Below are 25822 nucleotides of genomic sequence, written 5' to 3' on the forward strand. Positions count from 1 at the left end.
GAGGGAAAGAATGGAAACCATGCGTTGAAATCTGTTGCTAGGTGCCCAAAGCCAACTTATTGGATAGGTGCTAAAACCAGGGTCAATTTGCATGAGAATTCAGCTTAATTGTCAGTTTTAGAGACAAACTGAAGCTTGAAAAAGTGAAATGACTTGTCTGTGGCCACACTACTCAGTGGTGGCAGATGACAGATCAGAAACAGCCAATTATCAGCAGAACTTTGAAGAGTCCTCACCACTATTTCCCACTGCACTTCTCTCAGCACAGATCAGTCAATGTACAAACATACTGGACCTGGCAGATGCAACAAGTTATCTTAATTGAATGGTCAACATAATTCTCAATGCAATTTGTTATCAAATATTTACAACTTAAGTAAAAGGAGTAACGAGATGAAACCTGGCTTTCCAGTCCTATATGAAAGGTATAAAGGAGATAGCCTTCATTTTATACAAAATAAAATGAAATTCCATCAATGCAGTTGTTCTTCAAGTGTGTGCTTTTACTACAACCACACAGGAGCCTCCTCCTACAAATTATATTACCTCAGTGAAAATTTCATACTCTTTGGTCATTGGTTTCATTGCTACTTGGTCTTTGGGTTTCAGTCTCAACACCTTCCCTGACCTCTCAACTGTGCCCCCACCAGATGGCAAGGGTCTTTGTGTTAATAATCTCTAGACTTCCTCGGTAGGAGTCCCAACATTTTTGAGAGAAATGTGAAAGGATCCATCACTGGCTTGAGCTAATGCTCCAAGAAATGGTGTTCCAGACATGACAAACCCTCAACAGAAAGCTTAACAAACTTGAATATAGTTTCAATCCTGTATTGTTGAAGAGCTGGTAGAGGTGCAAACTGAAAGTCTTCCCTAAAGTACCTGAGATATAACCTCTGGTCTCCACATCTAAACTCACCTTACAAATAATCAGTACCTTCAACACCTAACTTCTGAACTAACTAAACACTGGTTCCCTCAAGATGCACGTATTTCTAATAACAAGACTGAAAATAACTGCTTTTTATGACATAGTTCTCAATAACAAACCCCTGTAGTAATGAAGCAGTAAAATCCATCAGGGTTGCGAAAATAAAAATAAACCAGAGACCAAGCAACAAAGAGAAAGTCATTAACCGTAAAGTCCTTGGAGGTAAAGTTCCTATCCCTAGCCAAAGCAGGGTGCAGGATGATTTCCAGGCATAGCACAGGGATGGGTAAGGATGATGCCTGTGGGTACCATCCCTTCGCTGTTGAACAGCATGGAGCTAGGCACACAGCTAAGTCCCAGGGAATCTCTAGATGTCCAGCAGTTCATGGGCTCCCACATGCAGGATGCAGCTCACAGCACCTCTGCCAGCTACAGGACATAGCCCTGTCAGAGGAGTCACCTGCTCACGAGACAGATTTTGACCACTCAGTTGCATAGTGTTTTTCTGTCACGCTGCATCCCAAAATAGTTTCAGCTTGCCTGAGGAACGTACATGCAATATTGCAACTGCAGAGACACAATGACCAAGAGGAGTATTTCAGGGACGTAGGGCACTACGGGCAAGATTAGACAAAAAAGATGGAGAATTGACAAGGTAGAAAATCACAGGAAGATTGGCACAGATGTTACAAGGGAAAAAAAAATAAAAGCAACCCTCCTGCTCTAATATTGACAAGGCTGTGTACAGAGAAAAACTGAAGAGGCCAGCACCAGAAAAGTAGAAGTAGGAGGAAACAGAGACGAGCAGAAAACAGGAAACCGTTTCCATGAGGGTAATACATTGTGGAAATGAGCTTGGAGAGCAGATAAGCTTGGATGGCACATTCAATCCCTTCCCACAGCTTAGATACAAGCACGACTCAGAAATAAACTGAGGAGGATGAATGTTCATTGTGATCATCTGCAAACAAGAACACCCATCTTCTAAGTTTCCTAATTACAAAGGTTTGTTAAGAGGAAGACAGACCTCCAGAATAGGAGCAAGCTGCAGGTATGCATAAGGCAAAAAGGCCAAGGGGATTGCTTTAATATTAACCACACCAATACATCCTGCCGGCCTCACCTTCAGCTATGCCGTTACTTTTTCCCAGATGAATTGACAGGTCTGTTGACACATATGATCACGTTACTCTGTGCTGGACAGCCTGCCACGTCTGCTCATGTATGTCTGCATCTTTCAGCTCTCAGCAAAAACTTGCCACACAGCCTCCAATAAGACACCTCTGAAGTGAGTGGCATCGATTCTCTCCTCAGTGACTGCTTTCTACTGTTTACATAAACCCTGGTACTACCACACAACCCTATGTTTCATGGGTTAGTGCAAGACAGGAGATAACATCTCTCCCCTGGTAATGCTCTCAAAAACTGTAACATTCTCAAAAAAAGGGAAAGCAACACAGAACAAAATGCATCAAATTTAATTTTATCCTCAATGCTAAAAAAAGCACTGCAGTAATATCAGAACAAATGGATTAAGGACCGAAAAAGTCAAAAGTCAGTGGAATAAGATATTGTTCATTTTTGGCTGAAAGACACACATAAAAAAGGCACCTGCTAAACATTATATAAGGCTACAATTAAATCCTGTAGATGAGAGACATACACTGTGTGGCTTCAAGGATTAGTCATGAATTAGAAAACTCTTCCTCATGGGTGACCGGTTTCAAACCAGCCTGTGTTGACAGTGGTAATGACTGAGTGAACATGGAACCAGCCTGTCCTTCCCTCGCAGGCTGGTCTGACAGCTCGCGATTGGAGCACGCTCTCAGTGCGGCGCAGTGGCTCCTGCAGGGCCACTGCATAGTCCAACCCTGTGAGCAGAGTACTTCAGACCACACACCAGCCACGAGCCCAGCTAAACAGGGATAGATAGCTTTGGGAGTACCGACACAGCATCGTCATTGTTCACAACCCTCATTTCAAGCCTCAGCAAGACTGTCCACTTACGATGTTTCTGAAGTTGATCTTTTTGATTTCAGTTCTTGTTGATTAATGTAGTATTTTTTTCTTCCCAAAACAATCCTAGTTTATGAAGCAAAGCCAACGTTGTGCAGGAATTCTATTCTGGAGACTCAGAAATACTCTCAGCTAATTTACAGTTACGAATTATTCCACCACTCCTAAGATACACTTGAATATTTAGATGTTATCATCTCTAGTAAATCAAGAAGGTAAAATTAACAGTAACAAAAGCTTTTCTGAACAGTTAAAAGAAAGATACAATCTCATTATCTTTTTAATTTTATAAAGCAAGTATTATTAAACATTGCAAACTTGTTAGAAGATTTCAGGGGCCTGCAAATTCCTACTGTATCTTCAAGGATGCAATCATCCATCTGAGAATAATAAAAAAGAATATTAACTTATAAAGCTATGGGCCAAACAGACTACAAGCTCCAAAGCAAAACCATGGTGCATCTGTTTCCATTAGTAACTGAACATATATTTTGCTTTGTGATATAGAAGGCATACATATTTCCCTGCAATTCTACAGCAACTTGGGGTGGAAAAGATAAAATATATATGTCTCGAAAATAAAAAGTGACTTAGGAGATAACCTTACAGTGGGCATTGCCAGCAAATGAGACGTTATTTCTCCCATCTCTAAAGAGGAATGATTGCATCATAATAGTGCCCACAACCAAAAATATCAAGGAAACATCATGTTTACATTTTAAAAGTAAAAAAAATAATAATTTTACCGCAGTAGTACAAGTAATACAGCAACTCTCAATCTTACATCATTTGATAAGAATTAGGTAGAGCACTGCAGAGGAAGAGAACTAAAAATCCAACACTATGCTGTCACCTTCGAGCTGAAAGCAGACACTCAAGGCCAAAACTCCCTCTCTCATCCTCTCCACTGATCTTCATCACTAGGTCCCTCAAGGTTCTGGGCAAGGAGCTTCCATTAATGTCAGTGGAAGCTCCCAAAATGGGAAAAGCGAACAGCAACCAAAAATAGCCAGGCAGCTATGCAGCCCTAGTACAACTCCCTGCAAAAAATTTACGTCAGATTTTAATAGCCTGTCATTCTCCCTGATATAAAGGCTGTATGCTACCTTCTGGCCCCATTACATAATAATTCATCAAATACTGACTGGCATAGGTGAGGTGATGTAAGACCACACACTCGTAATAGGCAGAATCCTATTGATAACCACTGATACAGTATTTAAAACACTTCAAATGCTTGCAAAAACCTGCCTAGAGCCCAGCACAGAACATCCCTCTCCATCTACTTTCCTTCCCAAAAACACTCATCTGAGAAAAGTCATTATTTCTGCATTTGACTGGAAACAAGAACTTTGGAGCACTCTCATGTTACCATAATAATCACCACAGACCAACGAGAATATTTTGTTAACACTGTGGCTCATTCTTCAGATCTCAAGAAATTAAGAGAGAAAATAAAAAGTGACTTAGGAGATAACCTTACAGTGGGCATTGCCAGCAAATGAGACGTTATTTCTCCCATCTCTAAAGAGGAATGATTGCATCATAATAGTGCCCACAACCAAAAATATCAAGGAAACATCATGTTTACATTTTAAAAGTAAAAAAATAATAATATAATAGCACGTTTCCATGTCAAAGGCCCCAAACTGCATTATAAAGAACACAAGAAAAATAAAGTAAAACAAACAGCTTACTCCTCAGTGGAACACTGCCAACTCCGAGGTGAAACACAACTTTTACAAAATAGCATGCAGCAACACTAGTGTGAAGTTTGAAGAGGAACCAGAAAGGAACACCATGTCCAGTTGACATAAGTTACCCATCTGGATTTTGATCATAGGAATGTCTAATAAATCAGCACTGCAAAAGTATTCTACAATATCTAATGGCAGCCCATTATTCAATTTTCAGAAATAAAAAATGCACAGTGACTTCTTGGACCATTATTTTATGGACCATGTAGTGGTCTATTACTGTGACCATTACTGTCAGATTTAAAGAATAGAGAGAAGTCACCCAAAATGGCACAGGTACTTGAGGATTTGTGCTCCCCCAGAAACATAGCTCTCTAAACTACCAGTTCACACACATCTCATCATCCCATCTCTTCGATGTACTCACATTAAAGCTACATATTGGAAAAGCCTACAGTAAGAACGCCCATGCAGAGTCAACCCAAAAGCATACCTGCTGATGAGTCTACTGCCTCTAACCAGCAGCAGAGGCTCAGAAAAAGACTGTAAGAAACAGAGGTTGCTTACAGTAACCCTTGGTTGCTATAATCTCCTCCCAAAGGAACCCAAACCAGTATGTTTGCAAACTTTCTTAGACCAATCACACTGCAAACCCTGGAATCAAATTGTATCCACAGTATGTGTGGCAACTTCCTTGGAGGTCAGCAAAATTGATCTTCACAAAAAGAGAACAAAATTCAAGTTCATCCATATTCTGGCTGACTACATTATCAGTAACAATCCAGAACTGGCTCAAGTTCACCTTTTCAAGACACATAACAATTATACTCTTACTTAACAATATTAACAACAGACAAAAAAACTGCAACACAAGTTTTCCACAAGAGACTAATAGTTGGCCTGCTTTTGTATGTCCCAACTTTGCATGTGCAAACTCTCTTGAATTTCAAGTGCAAGTGTCTACACCAAGCATATATACATATGCATGAAAGAAAAGGTCTGGGTTTGTTTTTTGGTTTGGTTTTTTTTTGAAAGAGAGGTCTGTCAGAAAATTGAGAAAAAAAGCAAACAAGCTTAACATATTTCAAACTACTGCAAGATCTTGTTTGTAAAGGACAACAGGGAAGGAGAAGGACAATATCCATGTCAGCTCCACCACCAACAATCAAAATCACATATTCAGCAAGACTAAAAGACTCAGAAGAGCAAGTGGATTGAAAAAAGGATGAATTTTTCATTTTGTGTATGCTTAGTTTTGAGCTTGGGCTTAGGTAACAACAGTGATGTTTAGAAGTACATGAGAAACCAATGTGGTGTTCAGAGAATCGAGATGGAAGGGAATTTGATGCATAATGCACCACTTGAAAAAACAAGTGCAAGGATAGAAGTAAAAGATGGTTTACAGAGCGTAAAGACTAGAGTGGCAGGTGAAAGGCAAGAGGAGAGAAAAGGTTCCAGTGAAGTTATGCAGTGATGTAAAAGGAGAAAAATACTTAAAGTAAAAGGAGAAGCACTAAAGATATTTAAAAACTGGGTAACACATTGGCATTAACTTAGTGAGCAGCATTTCAAACAGGCTGTAGGAGAGCAATCGGGACGTAGCGGAACAAGTGGCTGCATACAAGCCAGAAACATGTGCCTACAGTAATCCTGAGTTGTAGAAATCGGAGGGATGCTGCCCAAACACTGGTTCTGCATGTACCTGGCACAGTAATGAGAGATATCTAAACTACTCTGTAATACCACCACAATGGACTCCAAACACTTCACACATCCTCTCTGCAAGTCATCATTGGACACACACACTGTACAGAAGAAAGCTACAGCACAAATAATACTAGACAACTTCTAGATTTGATTGTGCCTGAGAAAATGTTGTTTCCCTACTGAGACAATAGCTGAGCACTGAGATTATGCTTTTCCTCTTCCAGATCATCACAATTTATTCCTGAAAAGAGAAGCACACTCTATAAAAAGAACTTCCCTTCTAATTGCCAGGTGGGTCAGATACGCGGCATCCACTGTCCACTATACCAGATGTGTTACCTTGACCCAATTTCATCTGTGTTGAACACTTAACCATGTGAAAGATTAAACATTGCTCATGGTAACATACACAGTGCAAACACCCTAGGGCCGTAGCATTCTTTACTAATGCCTTCCTGTATGAGGACAAGTTCTCTCCCACCCTGGGAAAACAACAGTCAGACTTCTACAGAAAAAAATAATAATTTGTTGACACTGGTAGTGACTATAGCTTCCTCCCCTCTTCAGCTGTTTTAACATCTTGAATCTACATCTGGCCATAAAGCTCAGCATGGCACAGCGTGGTATATTTCTCAACCAACAATTATGCTGACATCAGTTTAGACAATTAAACTAAAGGAAAAGGCCAGGTTCCTAGTTGATTTTATGACTTTACCACACTTTACCAGAGTTGATCATCCTTGACTCATCAGTGGGAACCGGTAAAGCGGGAGGTGAGAACTTGTAACAGTGCATCACTTCTTTGGAGAAGTCCGATGGGGCCATCAGGAGTACATTTTGGCTCCTACACAAGACCCCAGACACAGTATCCATCAGAATCCCAGCTCACTTCTCCCTACCCCATACTTAGGAGGGACTCCTAAAATGCTGCAAGATGCACCTTGGCCCATAACGACTCACTATGCTGACAATACTTTGCTCAATTTCTCCTTGATACCACAGCTGTGATTGTGCCTCACAGTGCTTTGCAGGGTTAGAAGCACAGGTAGAAATTAACTGATTTAAACTTAATCCCATAAGGATGATGGCAGTGATGGAGAAGAAAATACCCTGAGGCCCTGGTGAGCACTATAATTATACCTTCTGTAAGAATAATTCCCATTCTTGTCCAAATGGTTTGTAGTTTCAGGAATTTACTGGATCTACTGCTGATCCTAGATTCTCAGAGAAACCTTCCATCTCCCGCAAGCCTACGATCTCACTCCCTCATGTCTTTTCACAGTCTTCTCTACCTAGTTTATCCTTATACTACTATGGTATAATAGCATTTCTACGATCACCCCCAAAAATGACTTGAAAACGGGAGCAAAGAGGGATAGAAGGTCTTTTGCAGAAATGGTCTCCATTCACAGTCCAGCTGGGCACCAGCTATATCACTCTACGCCTTCTGTGAGCAGACCTGTAATTAGAAGGTATTTTCCTCATGGATAAGTTAAGGCTGGTCACGAGTTTATCAGGCTCAATTGAAATTATGGGACACACTGGTTTTACAGGCACCTGTTATCAAAGCCTAAACACTATGAACACTTATACACACAAAACACATTCAAACATTAACTAATGTAATATTCACACAAACCAGCAAAGAGGTTGTAGGAACTGACCTGTTTTATACATCTGTGCTCGATTCACTGACCTGGAAAAGCCTTTAATTAGGCATTTCTATCTTCTTAAAACGAACATAGCAATAATGCCCTTTCACATAAATAAGAGGTTTGCAAATAAGTTTTCCAAACGAAATACAGCAGAGCAAAAACTCTTAAATCCATTAGGTGCTTACAGAGGAACTATTCATATATGCCTTTAAAATATGGCATGGAGCCTAAAATGTCTGAGGTATTGGTATTTCTGTACTTTGGGCTTTCCTAAGAAAACAGAAAGTACAGTCAAAAAAGACATTTGGAATCACTTCACTTCAGCCACTATGTTACAGTTGTGTCCTGTACAAGCTCCCATAATTTGCTGTATTCCACCTGCTGAGCATGACTAAACTAACATATAGAAAGTCTTATTCGTAGGAGGCTGTTCACAGGGGAATGAAGATAAATACAAAGATGCAGTAACGGGATCTAAGCAAACAGCACAGGCACACTCCAACACACAGTTCAAACAGTTACAGCACATTCTGACCTGTTTCAAGGGACGACCTAATTCTTTTAATGGATTAACTCCTCCACCCTCAAAGTCATTTTTCCTGTCACCTCCCAGACTGATTCTTACCAAATACTTACAAATTTGCGGCCTTCAACTGATACTAACAATGCTCCCTAGTTGGCAAGAACATTATCGCTGTCTTCGCATGATCTGCATTCTCTCTGTCTCCAGGATTAAAAAATAATAAACCTATCTCCACAGAGTGATTCTAGAGCTGAAGAACTATCTGTATGACTTTCTGTCATGTATAAAAGCTACCAGTATTTATTTCCCTGCTAAGATCCACTAGACAGAGACAATGTATTATATCATTATAAACAAACTGACAGTCCCATAACAGTCAAAAAAAGCGAAGCCTGGTATCATCTCAGATGAGGAGTGTTACAAATTGCACCAGCCTTAATCTAGTTTAGGCAGGAACAGAAAGGGCTGAAGCCACCAGCCTTCAAAGCAGCAACTATTTGGTTGCTTTGCAAGAAAAGCCTGAACCATGCAACACAGCTACTGAGGTGGGCAGTAGTATAAAAATTAAGTGTGGCCAGGCTACTGGAAGATGTCCAGACTGAGCACAATCTCCATCACCAGAACTTCTGAAGAGTTATGACAATACAATAAAATTGTTTCCCCAGGAAGCACCCCTAAGAGAGCACAGCACCTGCTCTGCCATGTACTGGGAGCTTCATGAGCTCCATCAGGGAATTGAGACCCATCTCTGGCTACAGACAGTGGCAAAGGAGTAGGTTACTGAACTGCAGGTGAAACCTGCCACAAGAGATCACACAAAGCAGAAAAATATTTTTCCAAGAAAGCTAATAATAGCAAAAGTCAGTATGATTCTGATGAGGAGTGGTGGACTGACAGCCCCAGAGACCCAAGTCCTCTCTCCTTTTCCCCAGTACAGCACAAGTGATCGCAACCCCACAGTACATTTTCCATCAGGCTGGACGGGTCAGTTACTGGAAAATTAAGACCCCAGCCTTTCTTTTGCCACAGCAAATGAAGAAGTCAATACGGGGTTTAGATGTGAAGAATTGTTTTACAGAGAACTGGTAGTCAAACACAATTCCAGTGATTCCAAAACCAGTTAGTTAACAAGCGATACCTGAAGGAATGAAGAATGTATAGCCTTGTTTCAGCTCAATTCTTTGGCATCGTTCCACCCTGTCTCCCAGAAAGATATCACTTTGCTTTCCTGAGAGAACCCATTCTTCATAAAGTTCTAGATTCTGCAGAGTAGGCGGAATCAACCAGAAGATCTAAAAATAAAATAAAGATTTAACTATTACCAACAGTCAACAAAAAAAAAAAAGCTGAGAAATTCCAACAAGGTTATCATGTGTTAGACAAATGAATGCGTAACACCAAGACTGCTTTCTGCATAAAACACGTTTTGCAGGTGTTGTACACAGAGGCACACAGCAGACAGCAGCAGCAATTAGTCCATGTGCTGGAAGTGGCAAGATAACTGTCAGTTGTCATCTCTCTTCCATAAAACATCTTACTCAAAAGATGCCTGCACAGTTTACTTGCAGTTCAAAACAGTGCATTGGTATAGTACAACTTCATTGGACTATATAGATGAACAGTATCTGTACCACAGAGATGTTCAATCTGCTGTACTTATTTCAGTTCCCAACATATGCTGTCTATACTAGAATTGGGAAGAGCAATCTAAAACAGTAAAGATGTGAATGTAGCCATACATGCAGTATATTTTCACGCTTCTGTATCCTGTAATATTTCAGTTCAGGCATAGTATGCATGTGCACACTAAAGGAACATGGAATCTCTAAAACGAAACAGAAGCTCTAGCTACAGAAGGAGACTTGTGAGGGCACTCTGACCCAACAAGGGTACACACAGCCACATACTCACTGCAAGACACTTCTAAACCATGCAGCAGTAACAAGCCTAAAAGCACCACCAACAGCGAGTAACACATTTGATATTTCAAAGAAATCACTCGTTTGTTTCATAAAGGTGAATGGTGTCCTTCTAGTTCAGCAAACTCTCTGTACATCAACAAAGCCAGCTGAAATAGACTGGTCACTGACTAGCTCCCCCCTCCCCAAAAGAGGAAAAAAGAAAAATAAAAGAAAGCAAATCCTCCTCTCCATAAGAGGCACAGAGAAATAAAAACAAGTATCAAACAAGGTCCACCTACCTTCCCCCCACGGAAAACGTGATACCACACTGAAGTACCACCAAAATCAATATGAAAATCGGTGAAGCATCCTTTCACACTCATCAAACAGTACCTGTAAGCAGAGTGAAGGACAAAAATGAATCAGTCTGTAACAGTATTTTTCACGTCTTAATTTGCAGAGATTAACTGCATGTGTGATACTGCTTCCACCAATTAAGTTTCTGCATTTACAGTACTGGGATTTGTCTCATGAAGTAACTATAACTAGGTTTCTGCTGAAAAATTAGTATCTCCACGTTTGAGTTTGCTATTCATACAACTGGAACGAAAGCCTTCAGAGTTAAGGAATGGAAAAACATTAAAAGTTATGTTGTTCAGAAATATTTCTTATGCCACTGCCAATCCCCAGGGTGATCTTTTTAATGCTCTCCTTCACCGCTTGAGAGACATAACCTTCACCAAGAGTTGTACACAAATTGCTTCAAAGAGCAAAGTTTTGAAAAATCTAATTTGCTTATAAATCCTCCTGAATGTTCTTTACCTACTTGCCACTAATGTCATTTTTGCAAGGATTGGGGGACAGAAGCCTCATTTGGCAAATTAACTCCTTTCTGTTTGCATTTCTAAGCATTTCTGCACCAAAATACATAAAGGAACCAGCTGGCAGCATCACTAAGTATCAAATCCACTATTTTTATGCTGTCTTGATTCAGGTTTCCAAAGCAGTTTAAAGTCAGCATCGCTGGAAAGAGATACAAGAGCTCTCATCTCACTGCATGAATCTCAAGCCTCCAGCCACCATCTGTAACTAATGGCCGAATTACAGCCGCCCTTCTCACTATAGGCACCTTTGCAAACGCAGGAAACACACACCACTTAACCCACTAACCTCTTTTCCTTGTTCCGGTCTCCGTTTCATGGCTTTTTTTTTTTTTTTTTTTTTGAGGGGGGATTATGGAAACAGTACCAGAATGGGATTTGTAAAAAAAAAGAAAAAAGGTTTCATTTAACTGTGTCTTTTTCTCATCACATTCAGGTAGAGAGAATCTCAGCAGTATGCAGACGGCGTGCAAAAGTCCCTCTAGATGATAGGCTGGAAAGGACCTTACCATGTGTCTGCAGAAGGCTGGCAAATCAGAGAGACTATAGGTACATAAGAGCCCGCTGCCTAGCAACCACATCCCGAGCCCGAGTTGACAGAATGATACGCAATGCTGTCATGAAGACAGTCAATTTGTGGGCTTCAAAAAAGGTCCTGCGCCTTCAACTCACAATTAAAACCTCTCCTTGTGCAATTACATGTCTCTCCTCTTGCCCACTCTGGAATTTATTGGTTTTTTTTTTTAATCCTTCAGAAGCAGGAAGAGAGCTTTTTCTGCCCCTGGGGTATTTCAGATGCTTCAAAAATCACAGCTAGCCAAGAAGCTGTCTAGACTCTCAATATGCTCCATTTCAAAATATGAGTCCTTCCCTCCCAAATACTTTTTTTTTTATTTCTCCTTTTATGTTTTTCTCTACCAAGATGTTGTTGATTACAAGTCAGATAGAATTTAAAAACAATAAAAGAAGCCCAGAAAGGAAGTTGCCTTTCTTCCATGCAAACTGCAAAAAGTCACAGATTGACTAACTGCTCATTAAACAAAAAAACAACATGGAAATTCTGTTTGTGGGCAGTGCTGACTATTAGAGGTTCATGTTGGTTTAAAGTAAAAAATTCAAATCCTTATGGAATTAATTATTTTCAGTTTCCAAAAGGTCAGATGTAAAATACATCACAGTAGCAAAATTTTTCTAAGACAGTGCTGCCTACCTATGATTGCCCATTCATATTAAGGTATTCTGAAAGGGCATAAACAGCTTAAGCATTTGCTGATTTTATTTACTCCTCAGTAATCAATAATCTAAACTTGAAGCTGTCGATCTGTTTTTGTTCAGAGAGGAAATAACAGGATTGAATTCTTTGTCAAATCAAAGTGCTTAAAATTTAGTTTTGTGAGAAAACACCAAAGCAGATATAACTATGAACACGCAACTCTTTTTTTTTTCCGCTTGTTTTTCCCCATTTTTCCTCTGTTTTCTTGAAACACCTCTAAACACAACAATTTCCATTCCTATAAAGGTGGTTTTAGTGAAAGAGCCACATATGGTGATTAATAAAAACCCACAAAGCATTTGGAAAAAAAACAGTTTTTCTTTCCATCCACAAATGAGCCATGCCATTTAATTTCTACTGTTAATCTTACAGGGCTGCTTTTGTCCAACCCCAACAGCTACTGAAAGGCTCAGGAGCCTGAAAAAGAGATCTTCCGCCATATAGCAATCTCCCTTGTTACCAGAGTCTGGCACAATGCCTTTGCATTGACCTCTACAGCTTCCTCTTCCAATGTACACTGCAGTCACATGGTCCCAGCACAGCTCCATGCCACAGCTAATCTCATACACTGCTTCGCTCCAACCTCAGCAAGCGGCTTCTCATCACTAACAGCTGCTAATTTGGGGAACGACTCAACTTTTCAGGTTTTTCCATTATAAAAAAAAAAAAAAAAAAAAAAAAAAAAAGAGAAAGAGAGAACAAAAATAAAGCCATAACACAGCATCCATGTTGGAAGAAATCTAGAAACTACATCTCACTGCGTGCTCTGGTAGCAGCTCTCTGCCTTCAGCTCTCTGGGCCAGAGCAGGTAAAGTGGGTTACAGGAACACAATCCCAAGTAGGGCACGGGGAGACAATCTGGCCAGAGTTACACCCTGAAAATACAGGTGACACAAAAGATGCCCCAACTTTAATTTATTTTCTTTCACAACTGCTACCACATCCAATCCCTGCATACTCCACTTTATCCCCCTGCACAGCTTCAGTTAGGGTTTTAAGACATGCAGCTGCTTGTAATCTGTTGTGGGGGAGCTACCCTTCCCCACTGAAGAGTTTGTTTTATGGTCTCCACGAGCCTGAAATTGTTCAAGTTAATGTATTGTCATTTTGGAGGAAGGATTTGCAGTGTGAGGGAAAGGGGAACTTTCCCCCCAAAAATCTGGGGAAATTTGTTAGAGAAATGATGCGAAGAAATATGGAGTAACCTGCAAACTCAGAGGGAAGAACACACACAGAGATCCCAAAAAAAAGAGAGAGGGAGATGATACGAATGAAGCTAAACCACTAAGCAAACACAGGGAGCTGGGAACACAGAAACAACACAGAGACACCACTCCATAAGCCAGCGCAGATACCATACTCCCAGGCAAACCCACAATGCACTCGCCACGCATAGCTACAAACCCGCAAGCAAACAGAGAAACAAAGACAGCGACGGACACGCCGGGATGCAAACGCAGACACGCGCAGGCACACACACCGAGGCAGGGGAACGCAGAGGCGCAGCGTTACATGCACATGAACTCGGGGGAGACGCGCGAGCACACGCAGAGGCAGCATTACCCTCAGCTTAGCTCCTTTTCTCTCGCAATAGGTACAGCGCACCATACGGCTCTATTCCCTCTGGCATTGCGAGGGCTCCCCTGCCACTGAGCTCAGCCCATAAACCACTCCCAAACCCCAGCAGAGGCTTCTGTTTTTTGTTCGGGCCAATGAGAAAAGTATAGCTCACTCTTCCTTCCTCCCAGGAGCAGCGCCGGCTGGTTGAAATCCCTAAGCCTGAAACCGAATACCACAAACCCATGAGCCAACTGCAAGTGCCAAAGCGGGGGAAAGGAGCAGGCCCCGCTCTGTGCGTTGGCTGTCTCGCTCCCTCCTCTTCCCCCGGGCGGGAGAGGTGCTCCCAGGCGTCGGACGAGGGAGGCTGCGGCCGTCCCCTGCGGCATCCCGGGGTCCCCTTCTCCCAGGCCTCGCCTCACAGCATCTGCCAGCGGGAGCTGGAGGGGAGACGGCAGGAAAACAATAGCTACCTTTGGGCGACTCCTCACGCTAACGGCTCGACCCGCACCGAGCAACACTCCCACACTGGGTCCCTGGAACTGAAAGCCACAAATTACGCCGACGAGACAAAAGAAACCATTGTCACCCGGGAGACACGGGGCCGGCCCGCCCGGCCCGTCTGCCGGCCCGGCCCCCCCAGCGAGCAACCGGCCTCTTCTCTGCGGGGGAGAGCCCCGGCTTCTCCTCAGGGAAGGGCCCTGGCTCCCGCCTCAGGGAAGAGCCCCGGCTTCTTCTCAGGGAGGGCCCCCGCTTCCCCCTCAGGGAAGGGTCGCCTCAGGGAGGGTTGCCTCAGGGAGGGCACCCACCTCCGGCCCCCATCGAGGGGCCCTGCGGAGCCCAGGCCAGGGGACAGCCAGCCACCAGCCCCACGGGCACAAAGGCACCGGGCCCCATTCCTCCCCCTCAGGAGATGGGCAGCCGGGCTGTGGTAATCAGTGCTTCCAGTTAAAAGACAGTTCAGCGCTTCCAGGCTGAAGTAAAAGCAAACCACCACCTAGCAAGACCGAACAGTAATTAATCATTAAATATGGCGCATGCACCAGGCACTTCAAGAGCACAAGAAAGACCCGGTTCCTGCCCTGAGGGGGTTACGATCTGAGTCAGTGAGACACAAACAACACCCGAGATAAGAAAAAGCCTATTTTCTTCGACCTCAGTCTGCTCCTGAGATGTTGTGAAGGGACCACAAGTTACACTCGCAGATCACGCCTGGACCAAAGGCAAATGGCAGCACCCTCCCCCTGTGGGTCCCTGGGGTAGGCCCCAGGCTGCGGTGTGCGGGGGTGGGCTCACCCCCCAGCCTGCCGCTGCCACCTGCGGGGAACCCCACAGGGAAAGTGCCATTTACCCGCCAGCCCTCAAGATTTTGGCACGGACAGCCCAGGCAGAGGATGTGCAGAACTGCACCCAGATACCCCCCCCGGCTGCCTGCAAAGCTCATCACTGCGGCCTATGCTCTGCTAGCACTGGGAAGGTCACCTTTGAACTTTAAGGATGAAGAGGACTCTTGGTTTTGGTTTGTGTTTTTTTTTAATTGGAAGCTTAAATTTCTGAGACAGCACCCGCTGCCGCAAGGAAATGAACCGAGCTGCCAATTCACAGCGAGCCTGGGCCGTCTGCCTCTGGAACAGCATTTTGGTGTCAGTGAGAACACAACTCGCCTCTCCCTCCTTGTGACATGGCTTCTCAGCTCCAGGCTCACCACAAACGGGTTCAAACACCGGTGCTTATTCCAGTTACGCATGTGACACTGCAAGTCCTCCTCTACACAAAGGAGGATTTGAGACCAACACACTGCCTTGAAGACATTAAATTTTATTTACTTCACTAGATTGGAAAGTTTTAATGACAACTTGCTCTTATTGGTCTAATTTTCTTGTACTTAATTATATTTATAGAGCAGTTTTGTATCAAAAGCAATTCACAAATGACATACAAACTGCATACGAGTATCTCACGTGCATAAAACAGCACCAGGTTGCATTGAGGGACCTGTGAGATCCCTCAATTCAAAGGGCAATCTCTGTCTCCAGAGGCACACCCTCAGCTTCTAATTAGACCACAGCTCAGCAGAGCATTTTAGCATCTGTTTAAATCCATCCCTACTTAGTAAAGGAATGAATAGAAAGGAATGGATGGCTGAATAACAGCCTAGGAGAGGGAAAATAGGGCTGACTGAGTACATGGTAACACAGCCGCATCCTTTTGTGAACAGGTAGATGTTTCACACAAGATACCCCATCCTTAATCATAGAATTGAAGAATAACAGCAATATAAAGACCTATTATAGCAGTGCATAGCTATTTTAAGTAATAGGAAGAATTCTGAAGGGAAAAAGGGTGTTGTAGTGACTGAAGCTTTCATTTTCATTTGTTCCATAGCACAAACTTGATAAAGTTGCTAGAAGCGCCTGTTACTATTTCTATAGCCATCATGTCCTGGCACACTTGCTATTTCACTGCCACTGCTTTGCAAAAAGTCTTGCAAGGCTAAAAACACAAAACCTAGTAAACAGAGAGGATAATAATTTCAGCAGGGCTATCTGTTTTGATAAACAAGAAATCAAATTAGTACACTTTTTGGTTTGGTTCAGGCTCAGCTGTATCCAGATTGCTTCAGTCCTGGTTGAATTTAAAGAGTGAAGTAAATCTGAGCTTGTTTTGAGCTACCTGAAAATGGTTATGATGCACCATGGTGAAAGAAGCAGTTCTGAGCCCAGTTCAGTCTCCTTTTGTCACAGTTCCCTACCCTTTGGATTTGCAGTACCACAGACATCTGAGACGATACAACAAGCTTGTGCCTCTAAAAGCTGATGTTACAACAGCCCTGCCTTTTCCTCTTGCCCTGGCTCCTGGTTACACAGCACTCTGCCCTCCCTCAATGGGGCTCCCGTGTTTGTGAGGCCCTTCACAGGATGTGTAAGAGGGGACCGCAGGAGCAGGCTTCCTCAGCAGCAATGAGCTGCTTGCTCTGCTTGCCCGGTGCCTCATGGCCCTGCACCCTGTGTGAGCTGCAGAAGGGGTTTGTCGATGATCTGCCTTTTTTTTCCCTTACACAACTTCTGCACTGCCCTTCGGTTGGCACAAGCATTTATGCAGCCATGTGGCGGTCTGGATGGCCTGAAAAGTAACCAATTTTTCTTCTTTATTTCTGAATCAGTTTTCAACCAGACCAGTCCCCAGTCCAGTTCACTCTGCAGCTGCACAACGGTGTGTTCTAGCTATGAAGATGGGACAGTGTGGGCATGGGACTGTTTTTTCAGGGGCAATGCCAACTTATATCAGTTTGAAGTTTGTCACACTCCAGTCTCAGCTAGCCATCCCCTTAATTTCTCATATTGGCTTACTGCTTAAGAGGCAGTACTTGGAAAGTTCTACATATTTTTGACATAAGCCATTTCCCCACTTAATTCAGTCCTCTAAGGCTCCTATTAGGTAAGTAGTCATTTACTTATAGACAGAAAAATAACCTCATTACCCAGAATTTTTTAAAAAAGTTAATGGTGCAAGTCCAAGTGAAAGCCAGAGCGGTCTCCAGCGTGCGTAGTGCTCCTGGTAACCAAAGCAGCGCAGCAGATGGAGCGTTCTCTAACTTCACTCCCAGCACGGAACTTGACGTGCAGGAGCCAAGACAGACATTTGTGTCTGGTAATGCCATCTGTGTCTGCAAAACCGCAACGCTTTTGCTGGAGTGCTTTTTGTTTGTAGGGAACACGTTAATGGTGGGTATCGCATACTGCAAACTCTTAGTATTATGGAATGCTAAGAACAAGAATGAAATGAAACAATCCCATTTCTGAGCAACCACAGTCATTAATAAAGCATATTCATATTGATGATTAGCATAAAAGAATGGGCAGCGTGAAACAAGTGACAGCACTGACATTTAGCTCCACAACTGAACACAATCTCTTTAAATAGGACTCATACCCTCTGGGTACTCACAGCAACAGCTGGGACTAGTATCTATAAGGGAAAGGGTCCATCTGAATTTCCAAAGATGGAGAAAGCTAATCTCTTGAAGAGTTCATATTTAAACTGGACAAGTTCATGGAGGAGAAATCTCTTGAGAGTCACTAAGGACACAGAAGCCACCTCTGTCTCAGGATAGCCCCTGCGTGACCTGCAGGCAGTGGAAGTTCAGAAAATAATTTTAAGGGGCAGCATCATTTTATGCTCACACTGGTCTTACACTCCTCCCAGGGCACCTATGACAGCAGCCAACAGCAGACAGGTTACTGAGCACCACAGATCTTTGTCCCGATCCAGTACAACTTCTCTCGTGCTCCTAGACTATCAATGTTTGTTACTGCTTTTTGTTGCTTCTTCAGACTTATGAGGGTTTTGTGCCAACAGTGCTGTAAATCAGCTTTCTTTAGTCTTTATGCTAGATGATGCTCACTAGCAACATCCTCGCCCTCATCACTCCAGCCGCACCACCCTTGCCTTTCTCTCTCACACAGGGTAACTCCTTTTCCCAACATCAAACTCTATTGTCACATTTCAAGCACTTACAGTCTTTCACTGTTTAGCTTCCCTCTACCTATCACATCTACTAGTTTATCAAGCTGTCAACCTCCACCTTCAATTTGCCAGTGACAGCAACCTCAATGGCTCTGTGTCTGCTTCTTCATCAGGCATCTCCTTCCTTTCTACCAGGCCATCCCCCACACATGGGAAAAGCTCCATGTCAAAATCTGTTGAATTGCTACTTCTCTAAAATCCCTCTTTGAAACCTACCATCTGGCATTTCATGAAGCAAGTAGTGAACTGCAAGAATACACTCTGCTTTTTCTACTAAATTCTGTTAGTCATGTTGCTACCTTATCCTTTAAACCATCTCTGCCTTGCTGTTTACTTGCTGCATTTTTTTGCAGCATCTGGAGTGTGCCTGCTCTGAGAAAGGGACCGCTTTCTTTACTTCTTACCTCGTACAATCCATGAATCCTGAAGCCCTAAATCATGATTCAGTTTCTTAGCTCTAGTCTATTACACATCATGTTATTTAATAGACTAACCACTTGGGAAGCAAGTTGCCTGGGTTCTATTTTCTGCCCTACCACTGGCTTATTGTGCAACCTTAGGTGAGTCACTTAGGACATTTCCTAATGCATATGTGAAATTTGGTGCTCCTATCCATATCTAGTTACCCTGACAAGCAGCTTAGTCTTTTCAGAAGGACAGAGTATCTTTAGCTTCCACTGAAATCAATGGTGCTGAGCGTACTGTAGGACCAGGCTACCCCACGATGCCTGCCACAGAGGCTCTTCTATTATGGAGACCTTTACCTTATGAATTTTTTATTTTTTACAATATGTGAGTAAATGCTGCGTATCAATTTCTGACTGCACACTCCTTTCTATATATTAGTACCAATCTATTTTAGACATCATAGTTTCAAAACAGTTCTGAGTGATTCGCAAAACGCTAGAGGTCAGTTCATCAGCAGAGCCTGGGATGCTGCCAGCATTAGGTATGGCCAATAGAAAATGCCTCTAAAACAGAAACAGCAGTGAAGGGCTCCCAGGATTATGTGATATTCATCAGCCACACAGGTAACAGCTATTATATCATTAACAGTAACACCTATTTCAGTTGTACTAATTCCTATGAAACTTACAGTGCACATTTTCAGGCTCTCAAAGTAGTTTCTTTTTCCAATCATCACATAGAAACAGCTTCAAGGAAGTTATTCAAACAGAAAACACAGTTGAGGTGAGGTTATACTATCACAACTTGTCCAAAAACTAGAGCCGAAATAGGCAGAAGCAGGACAAATTGCTCTTGTGTTCGGTCTCAAACCTGCCCTGAGAGGGTCTTCTGAAACAGGAAACACAGCCTATATAGTCAGTCCAATACTTGATCTTGCTGTTGAAAAAGTCAACAGAAAAGTGAACTGGCATGAAGGAGAGTGACAGAGTTTTTGGGGAGACACACACCTATAAAAATGGACTTCAAGTTCATTTCACAAAACAGAATCATAGAATAGCTTGGGTTGGAAGGGACCTTTAAAGGTCATCTAGTCCAACCTCGAAACGAGCAGGGACATCTTAGAATCAAAATATCTCTCAGCTAATAACTTTCCATCCATTAGCAGTTTAGAACCTGGGAAGGGTCTGAACCCAGCCCACAGAAGTACCTTGACTATACTGTGTGTACTGTATGACATATCTGTGTCCTGCGAAGTGATTTCTTTGGGTAGCACTTTTGGAGAATTTACTATTTAAGGTCAGTCTGCCATTTTCAAAAGAGAGTTGCTGAAAACTAAAAAATAAAAATGCACTTTTCAAAGGGATTTGATTAAAGATTGTATTCGGCAAACTGTAGGTTATTTCTCTATTTAAAATATTTAGAATAAAATGTGTTGAGAAGCTCTAAATATTAATATTTAGAACAGAATATTCCTCTCTTAAAGACTATAACCACAGGCTTTAAGAACATGAGGTATCCATAAAGTTCTCAAATACAAAATTGTTCTCCTTAAAATCTGGTACAGTCCATCAGTAGGTATTACACAGTTAAAGCAGATCATCCATACCACCCCCGCTCTTTCTGCTCACTGAAAAATAAATAAATCATTATTTCCTCTTTGACCAGCTTTGGAGTTCAAAAGGAGTTAATCAAGGAGGTCAAGAGTAGAGCTTTTTAAAGACTTCAACAAACTTACTTTTTCACTTTGGGGTATTTCATCTCTGAAATAGCATTGGTAGCATCCGTCTGTCTCTCCTTCAAATGCTGGGGCCACATATTATCCACCCAGTCGACTAAGTCCACCTGAAAGCCCCACCAAAATCAACTGTTAATTGCTGAACACATGGTAGGACACAGTCCTGTTGTCTAAAACTCTAACAATGACAGCAGCAGACCAGCAGATGCTCACAGACAGCAAGAAGCTTGCTGTTCAGCAGAAGTCCTATGGACCCAACTTGTAAGGTGCAGCACTTCATCACCGCAACTCAGCACTTTGCAACCCACAGCAAGGATAGTTTTGTAGTCAATTTAACCAGGTGCAAATTCTGACCTATGGGCTCCTGTGAGCACCTTCTCTTGCTACATCACCTGCTGTCTGTCTTCAAATGCATTTTTGTAGCCAATAGCCTAAAAATTGCATTTATGAACATTAAAATACAAACAAAAACTAGTTTATACTATTCCAATAACTTACATTTCATGGAACATTAACAACATTGTTCTGGCCAAATTCTGATTTGAGTAATTACATTATCACCTACTGTGCATTTCCTTTATTGTTCTACTTGGGTATAAATTCAACAAAGTTCTTGTCCAAAAGCCAAACCTTTAGGGCAGGAGAAAACAGCAACAACTGAGCAATTGGAAACATGCTGCCAGCAAGGTGAGGAAGAGATGGAAACTGGAGATTTTTCAGGGACATTGAAACACAGCTCCTGCACTGGGTGCCAGAGCATGAACTGCAATCTGTCCATCACAGCCGCAGCAAGGACAAGCCTGTGACTCATTTTTTGGTCTGCTTTATGATGGAGACTGTGCTAGATACCCTGAACGCTCCCTTCTGGTTACGCAAGTGGATCACATGTGCCAGGTTTCAAACCAAGGGAAAACACCAGCCAGCTTGGGAAGTCCAACAAGGCAGGCTGTAGTGCTGCGTTTGACCACAGTGTGGCTGTACATCCCGACCCAGCTCAAAAAATCATCATGAAACTCCATTTATGGGTCAATAAGGACTCCAAGATCTACCCTAGGCCTTGGTGACAAAGCTGTCCGCTGACCATGTGCAGCAAGAATGGAGAAGGCCAATTCAGTCATGGTTAGCACCCCACTCAGCCTCTTGACTGCCAAACCTTTTTAAAGGCCCACCCAAGAATGTTATCCATATGAGTCAACTCAACTGTTTGTATCCCCAAAGGTTTTTGATAATAGGGCAATCAGCACATGAAATTCTTGCAGTCTGGGACTGACCCCTATCAATTTCTCCATCTGCACCAGGTACTGTTGATAACACACTCTTTGAGAAGAGGCGAAGGGAAATAATGCTGCCAGTAGAATAGTACTGATTCCATGAATATCACCACAGTTGTACGTGAAAACAAAATTGATGGTTACTGTCCTGATTCTGAAATAATTCCCACATCCTGACACTGCAACCTACAGTCTTTACATAACAAGGAACATGAATCAAGTATTTCTGCCTTATGTGGGCTCAAAGAGCTGTGCAGAAATCAAGGGATCCATTTTTACAAATATAGTATTCAACCAGTAACTGACTTCATGTACTGGACTTTGTCTGAGTCCCCAGCACCTTCTCTTCTATTCCCAAGTACCTCATGGGAATGGAAATCTCTCTTTCAGTGAGATCTAAATATTCCTGATTTTACGAACTCAGGCCATATTAAACAGATACAAAGTATTCATTTACATGTGGTAACAGGTACCTAATTGCATTTTTCAGTCCTGAGCACCCAGGAAATTTGCGCAGATGTTTTAAAAGCTCATCGAACATGATGGGCTTGGGAAAACTGGGATCAACTGAACACCAGAAACTCCCCAAAGCACTTCCAAACTGCCCACTAGTGTCTGAATGACAGAAAAAAACCTGCACGAACTCCTAAATACATGATTAATATTCAATTTGTGATATGTGCATAACAGAACACAAAAGCCTACTTAAGAATTACTTCTACAAATCAGCAATTAGAGCTGCCATCTACTTTTGACCTGTTCAGGCAGAAGTGTGGTGTTTATATTGTCTGCATAGGCAAGAGATGTCCCCAGTGAAAAAAAATGCTGGTATAACTAGAATAGCATTTAGAATCGAGAAGGAGAAAAGTGTCTGAAAACAAAATATCATAGAGCTATAGTTTCACACCCAGCAGTGCCACCAGCAGATACAGAGGGAAGAAGCAGCACATGCTTTCTACTTTGAGAAGCCCCTTTGTTCCCTGGTCCACCAGGACCAATGCCCAAAGTCTCTGCCGAGTGTCCTGAGGAGATACTCTGAAATCTCCAATGCCATTTCTTCCATCACTGTGTATTACTGAGTTGATGTGCTAATCCTCACCCACACATGGCTACATTTTAGTGATAAATGACATCATCTTTATTAACAAGGTCATGGTTTCACTGCTGGTGACTCTGTTGGGAAACAAAATCACAAAAGCCCTCTACCTTTAAAAAATGTGTAAATATCTACCCCCTTCCTCTGACACTTCCAATTCTGACACAGCAATAATTATGCTGATTTAATTATGTACAAATTTCTACATTTCATGCATGTGTTTTCAACCTTTTGGTTTGGAGCCCCCTGAACAGTTTTTAGTTAATAGGAAGGTTCATATATAAGGAATTTAAGCTTCCTGATAATAGCTTTATATTTCCTTCTCCTTAGAGGAGAAAAACAATAGACAGGTATTTAATTTTGGATCGAATTTCCCCTAAATACCTTGAAACAAATTGGGTATCTGTGCAAATTGCATGATTAAGAGCTCATCAGGTACCTAAGTCCTATAAATTAAGTTCCACTGTCAAGGAATTTTCCACCCAGGTAAAAATGAGCCACCAGCTTTTTACCTCAGTAGAAATGAGATCCTAACGCTAAATGGACAGGAGTTGTAGGTGCTTCACATCACCTTGTTTAAACTCTGCGTTTTATTTCTTACAAAGCAACTGGTGACTGGGAAGAAGCTGCAAATAAACACCATCACCACAGGATCCCTTACCACATTGGGACGCTTGACAATGTTCTCCAGCTTCGTGTGACTGAACTCCAGGCTGATGACATTGTAGAGTTTTTCACGCTGGGCCTCTGGTGTTTCATAGTATCTCACAAATTGAGACATGCTCATTTCAACACCTTTCTGTGTGTTCACATCCATTACGTCCACTATCCGTCGACTTCCTGCAAACACAGAGACACTCTCAAAACATTTACCTTTGCTTTAGTTATATATATATGTATAAATTATATATATATTATTATATATACTTTTATATAGGTATAAATTATCAACAACTGCAGGGAAACTGTTATTAGAGAATGAGAGACCAGCACCAGTCCGTCCATGGGTTCTGAGCAGCTTCAAGAGCGAGCAGGGAGCTATCTTGAAAGTGGAGTTTGTGCCCAGTATGACACTGAACAAGTCACTCGGTGTCTCTCTGCTTCAAAAAGGTGGAGAGTTTCCTCCTTTACATGAATTGGCGTGAGCAGAAGTACATGACAAACTATGAAGATGCAATACAATATGGTAGCAGGGGGCATACAAGACAAATAGGTCTCCAAATCATACTCTATGATTTTCTAAACATCCATATGCCTCTCAAGATGCTTTTAGTCATGTACAAAATTTATCCATAAAGAGCAAACTGCCTTGCATCACCGGATGTTCTAAACTGCTGAACACCTTATACAGATTGCTGAGCATTCTCAATTCCAGTCATCGTCGGTGGAGATGAAAGCACTAAATGCCGTAGAAGAGTGAGCCCCCACTTTGGATCTCTCAACAAAAACTACAGGACATACTTTCAGCTTCTCAAGTGGCAGACATACAAGTCTCATTAGCACCAGAATGTTGAACAGCAGTTTTAGTTGAGCCTTCAGCTTTACACAGATTAATCCACAATCTTCTCTTCGGCCAACTGGAAGGTTTCACCTCTCCCAGCAATTTCATCATCCTAATTAGCAGTTCATTTGTGTGTGAACGAACAGGAGCCCATGAGAGAGATGCCTCATTTCCAGGAGAGAAGGATTCCAGCAAACAAACGCGCAAGGCTTCCAAAAAATCACTCCAAACCCATTTTCACTGCCGAAGAAATAACTCGAAATAAATTGCATTAAAACAAAATGGAGGGCCGATATATGCCATCAGAGGGAATTATTAATAATTACAGCACCTGGCCTATTGTGTGCTTGGGAGCAGTATTTCAGCAAGAATGATAGTTTGGATTGCATCACTCCATTAAAAACATCCTTAACCACTGAACAGCAGTGACAGTGACAGATGTGATAATGATTCTGGAAAGGAACTCAAGACCATAAAGCTTTGTAATCAAAAAGAAAAATTTATACAGTGTAAATCTGGAATAGTCCCACTGGCCCGTCAGTCAAACTCTTCACTACAAGGCCAGCGAACAGGATTTCATCCTTAGTCTGAGCTCGGGACTGTACGAAGGGTTGCCACCTTGAGGCAGGATGGGGAGAAAGTTTAGTTATGTGTGGAAAAGCACAAGAGTCCTTAAATTTGGTATTTGCATGTTTGAAACAAAATACAAAAAATCTAGTTTTGGGTTGGGGTGTTTTGTAGTTTTTTTTAACTGTTAACTTTACTATCTAGGGGGAAAACTCTTTTTTCAACTCAATAGGTTAGCAACTGGGGTGAAGTCCTGTTAAACAGCCCCCGAATAAAAGCCAGCCTGATTTCTGGTTTCCAGCGCCTGGGGATTAAAGCAGTCAGTGACTACAGCCCAGAGGAGTTAAGTACACAGATACTGAAAAATTATATTTGAAGGACTGAGTGGCAGAGTCTGGGATCTGCCATATTATAGTCCAGGTTTGATCTCAGCTTTGCTGGAAGCGACCTCGTAAGGGCTCTTAATTATCCTTTCTGAAAAAAACCCACAAACCTAGCAGTTACCTGATGAATCAAAAATATGAGGCCCAGTTCAATAGCAGGTTTGTTAAATGTACATGATTATCAATTACGGGCAGA

General features: G+C 42.2%; 1 protein-coding gene across 2 annotated transcripts in view; it reads right to left on the reverse strand.

Moving 5' to 3' along the window:
- The window catches only part of KDM2B (lysine demethylase 2B), a 120252-nt gene that overhangs the window by 66197 nt on the left and 28233 nt on the right, over positions 1-25822 (reverse strand). For both annotated transcript variants that reach the window (XM_082491703.1, XM_082491702.1), the window contains exons 5-8: positions 23837-24015; positions 20809-20915; positions 10727-10820; positions 9665-9818 (exon numbers count right to left, since the gene is read on the reverse strand). In XM_082491703.1, the coding sequence (XP_082347829.1) occupies positions 9665-9818; positions 10727-10820; positions 20809-20915; positions 23837-24015 (534 nt within the window). The remainder of the gene's footprint in view (positions 1-9664; positions 9819-10726; positions 10821-20808; positions 20916-23836; positions 24016-25822) is intronic.

This window comes from Vanellus vanellus, assembly GCF_965231255.1.
Source record: "Vanellus vanellus genome assembly, chromosome: 16".
Lineage (NCBI taxonomy): Eukaryota > Metazoa > Chordata > Aves > Charadriiformes > Charadriidae > Vanellus > Vanellus vanellus.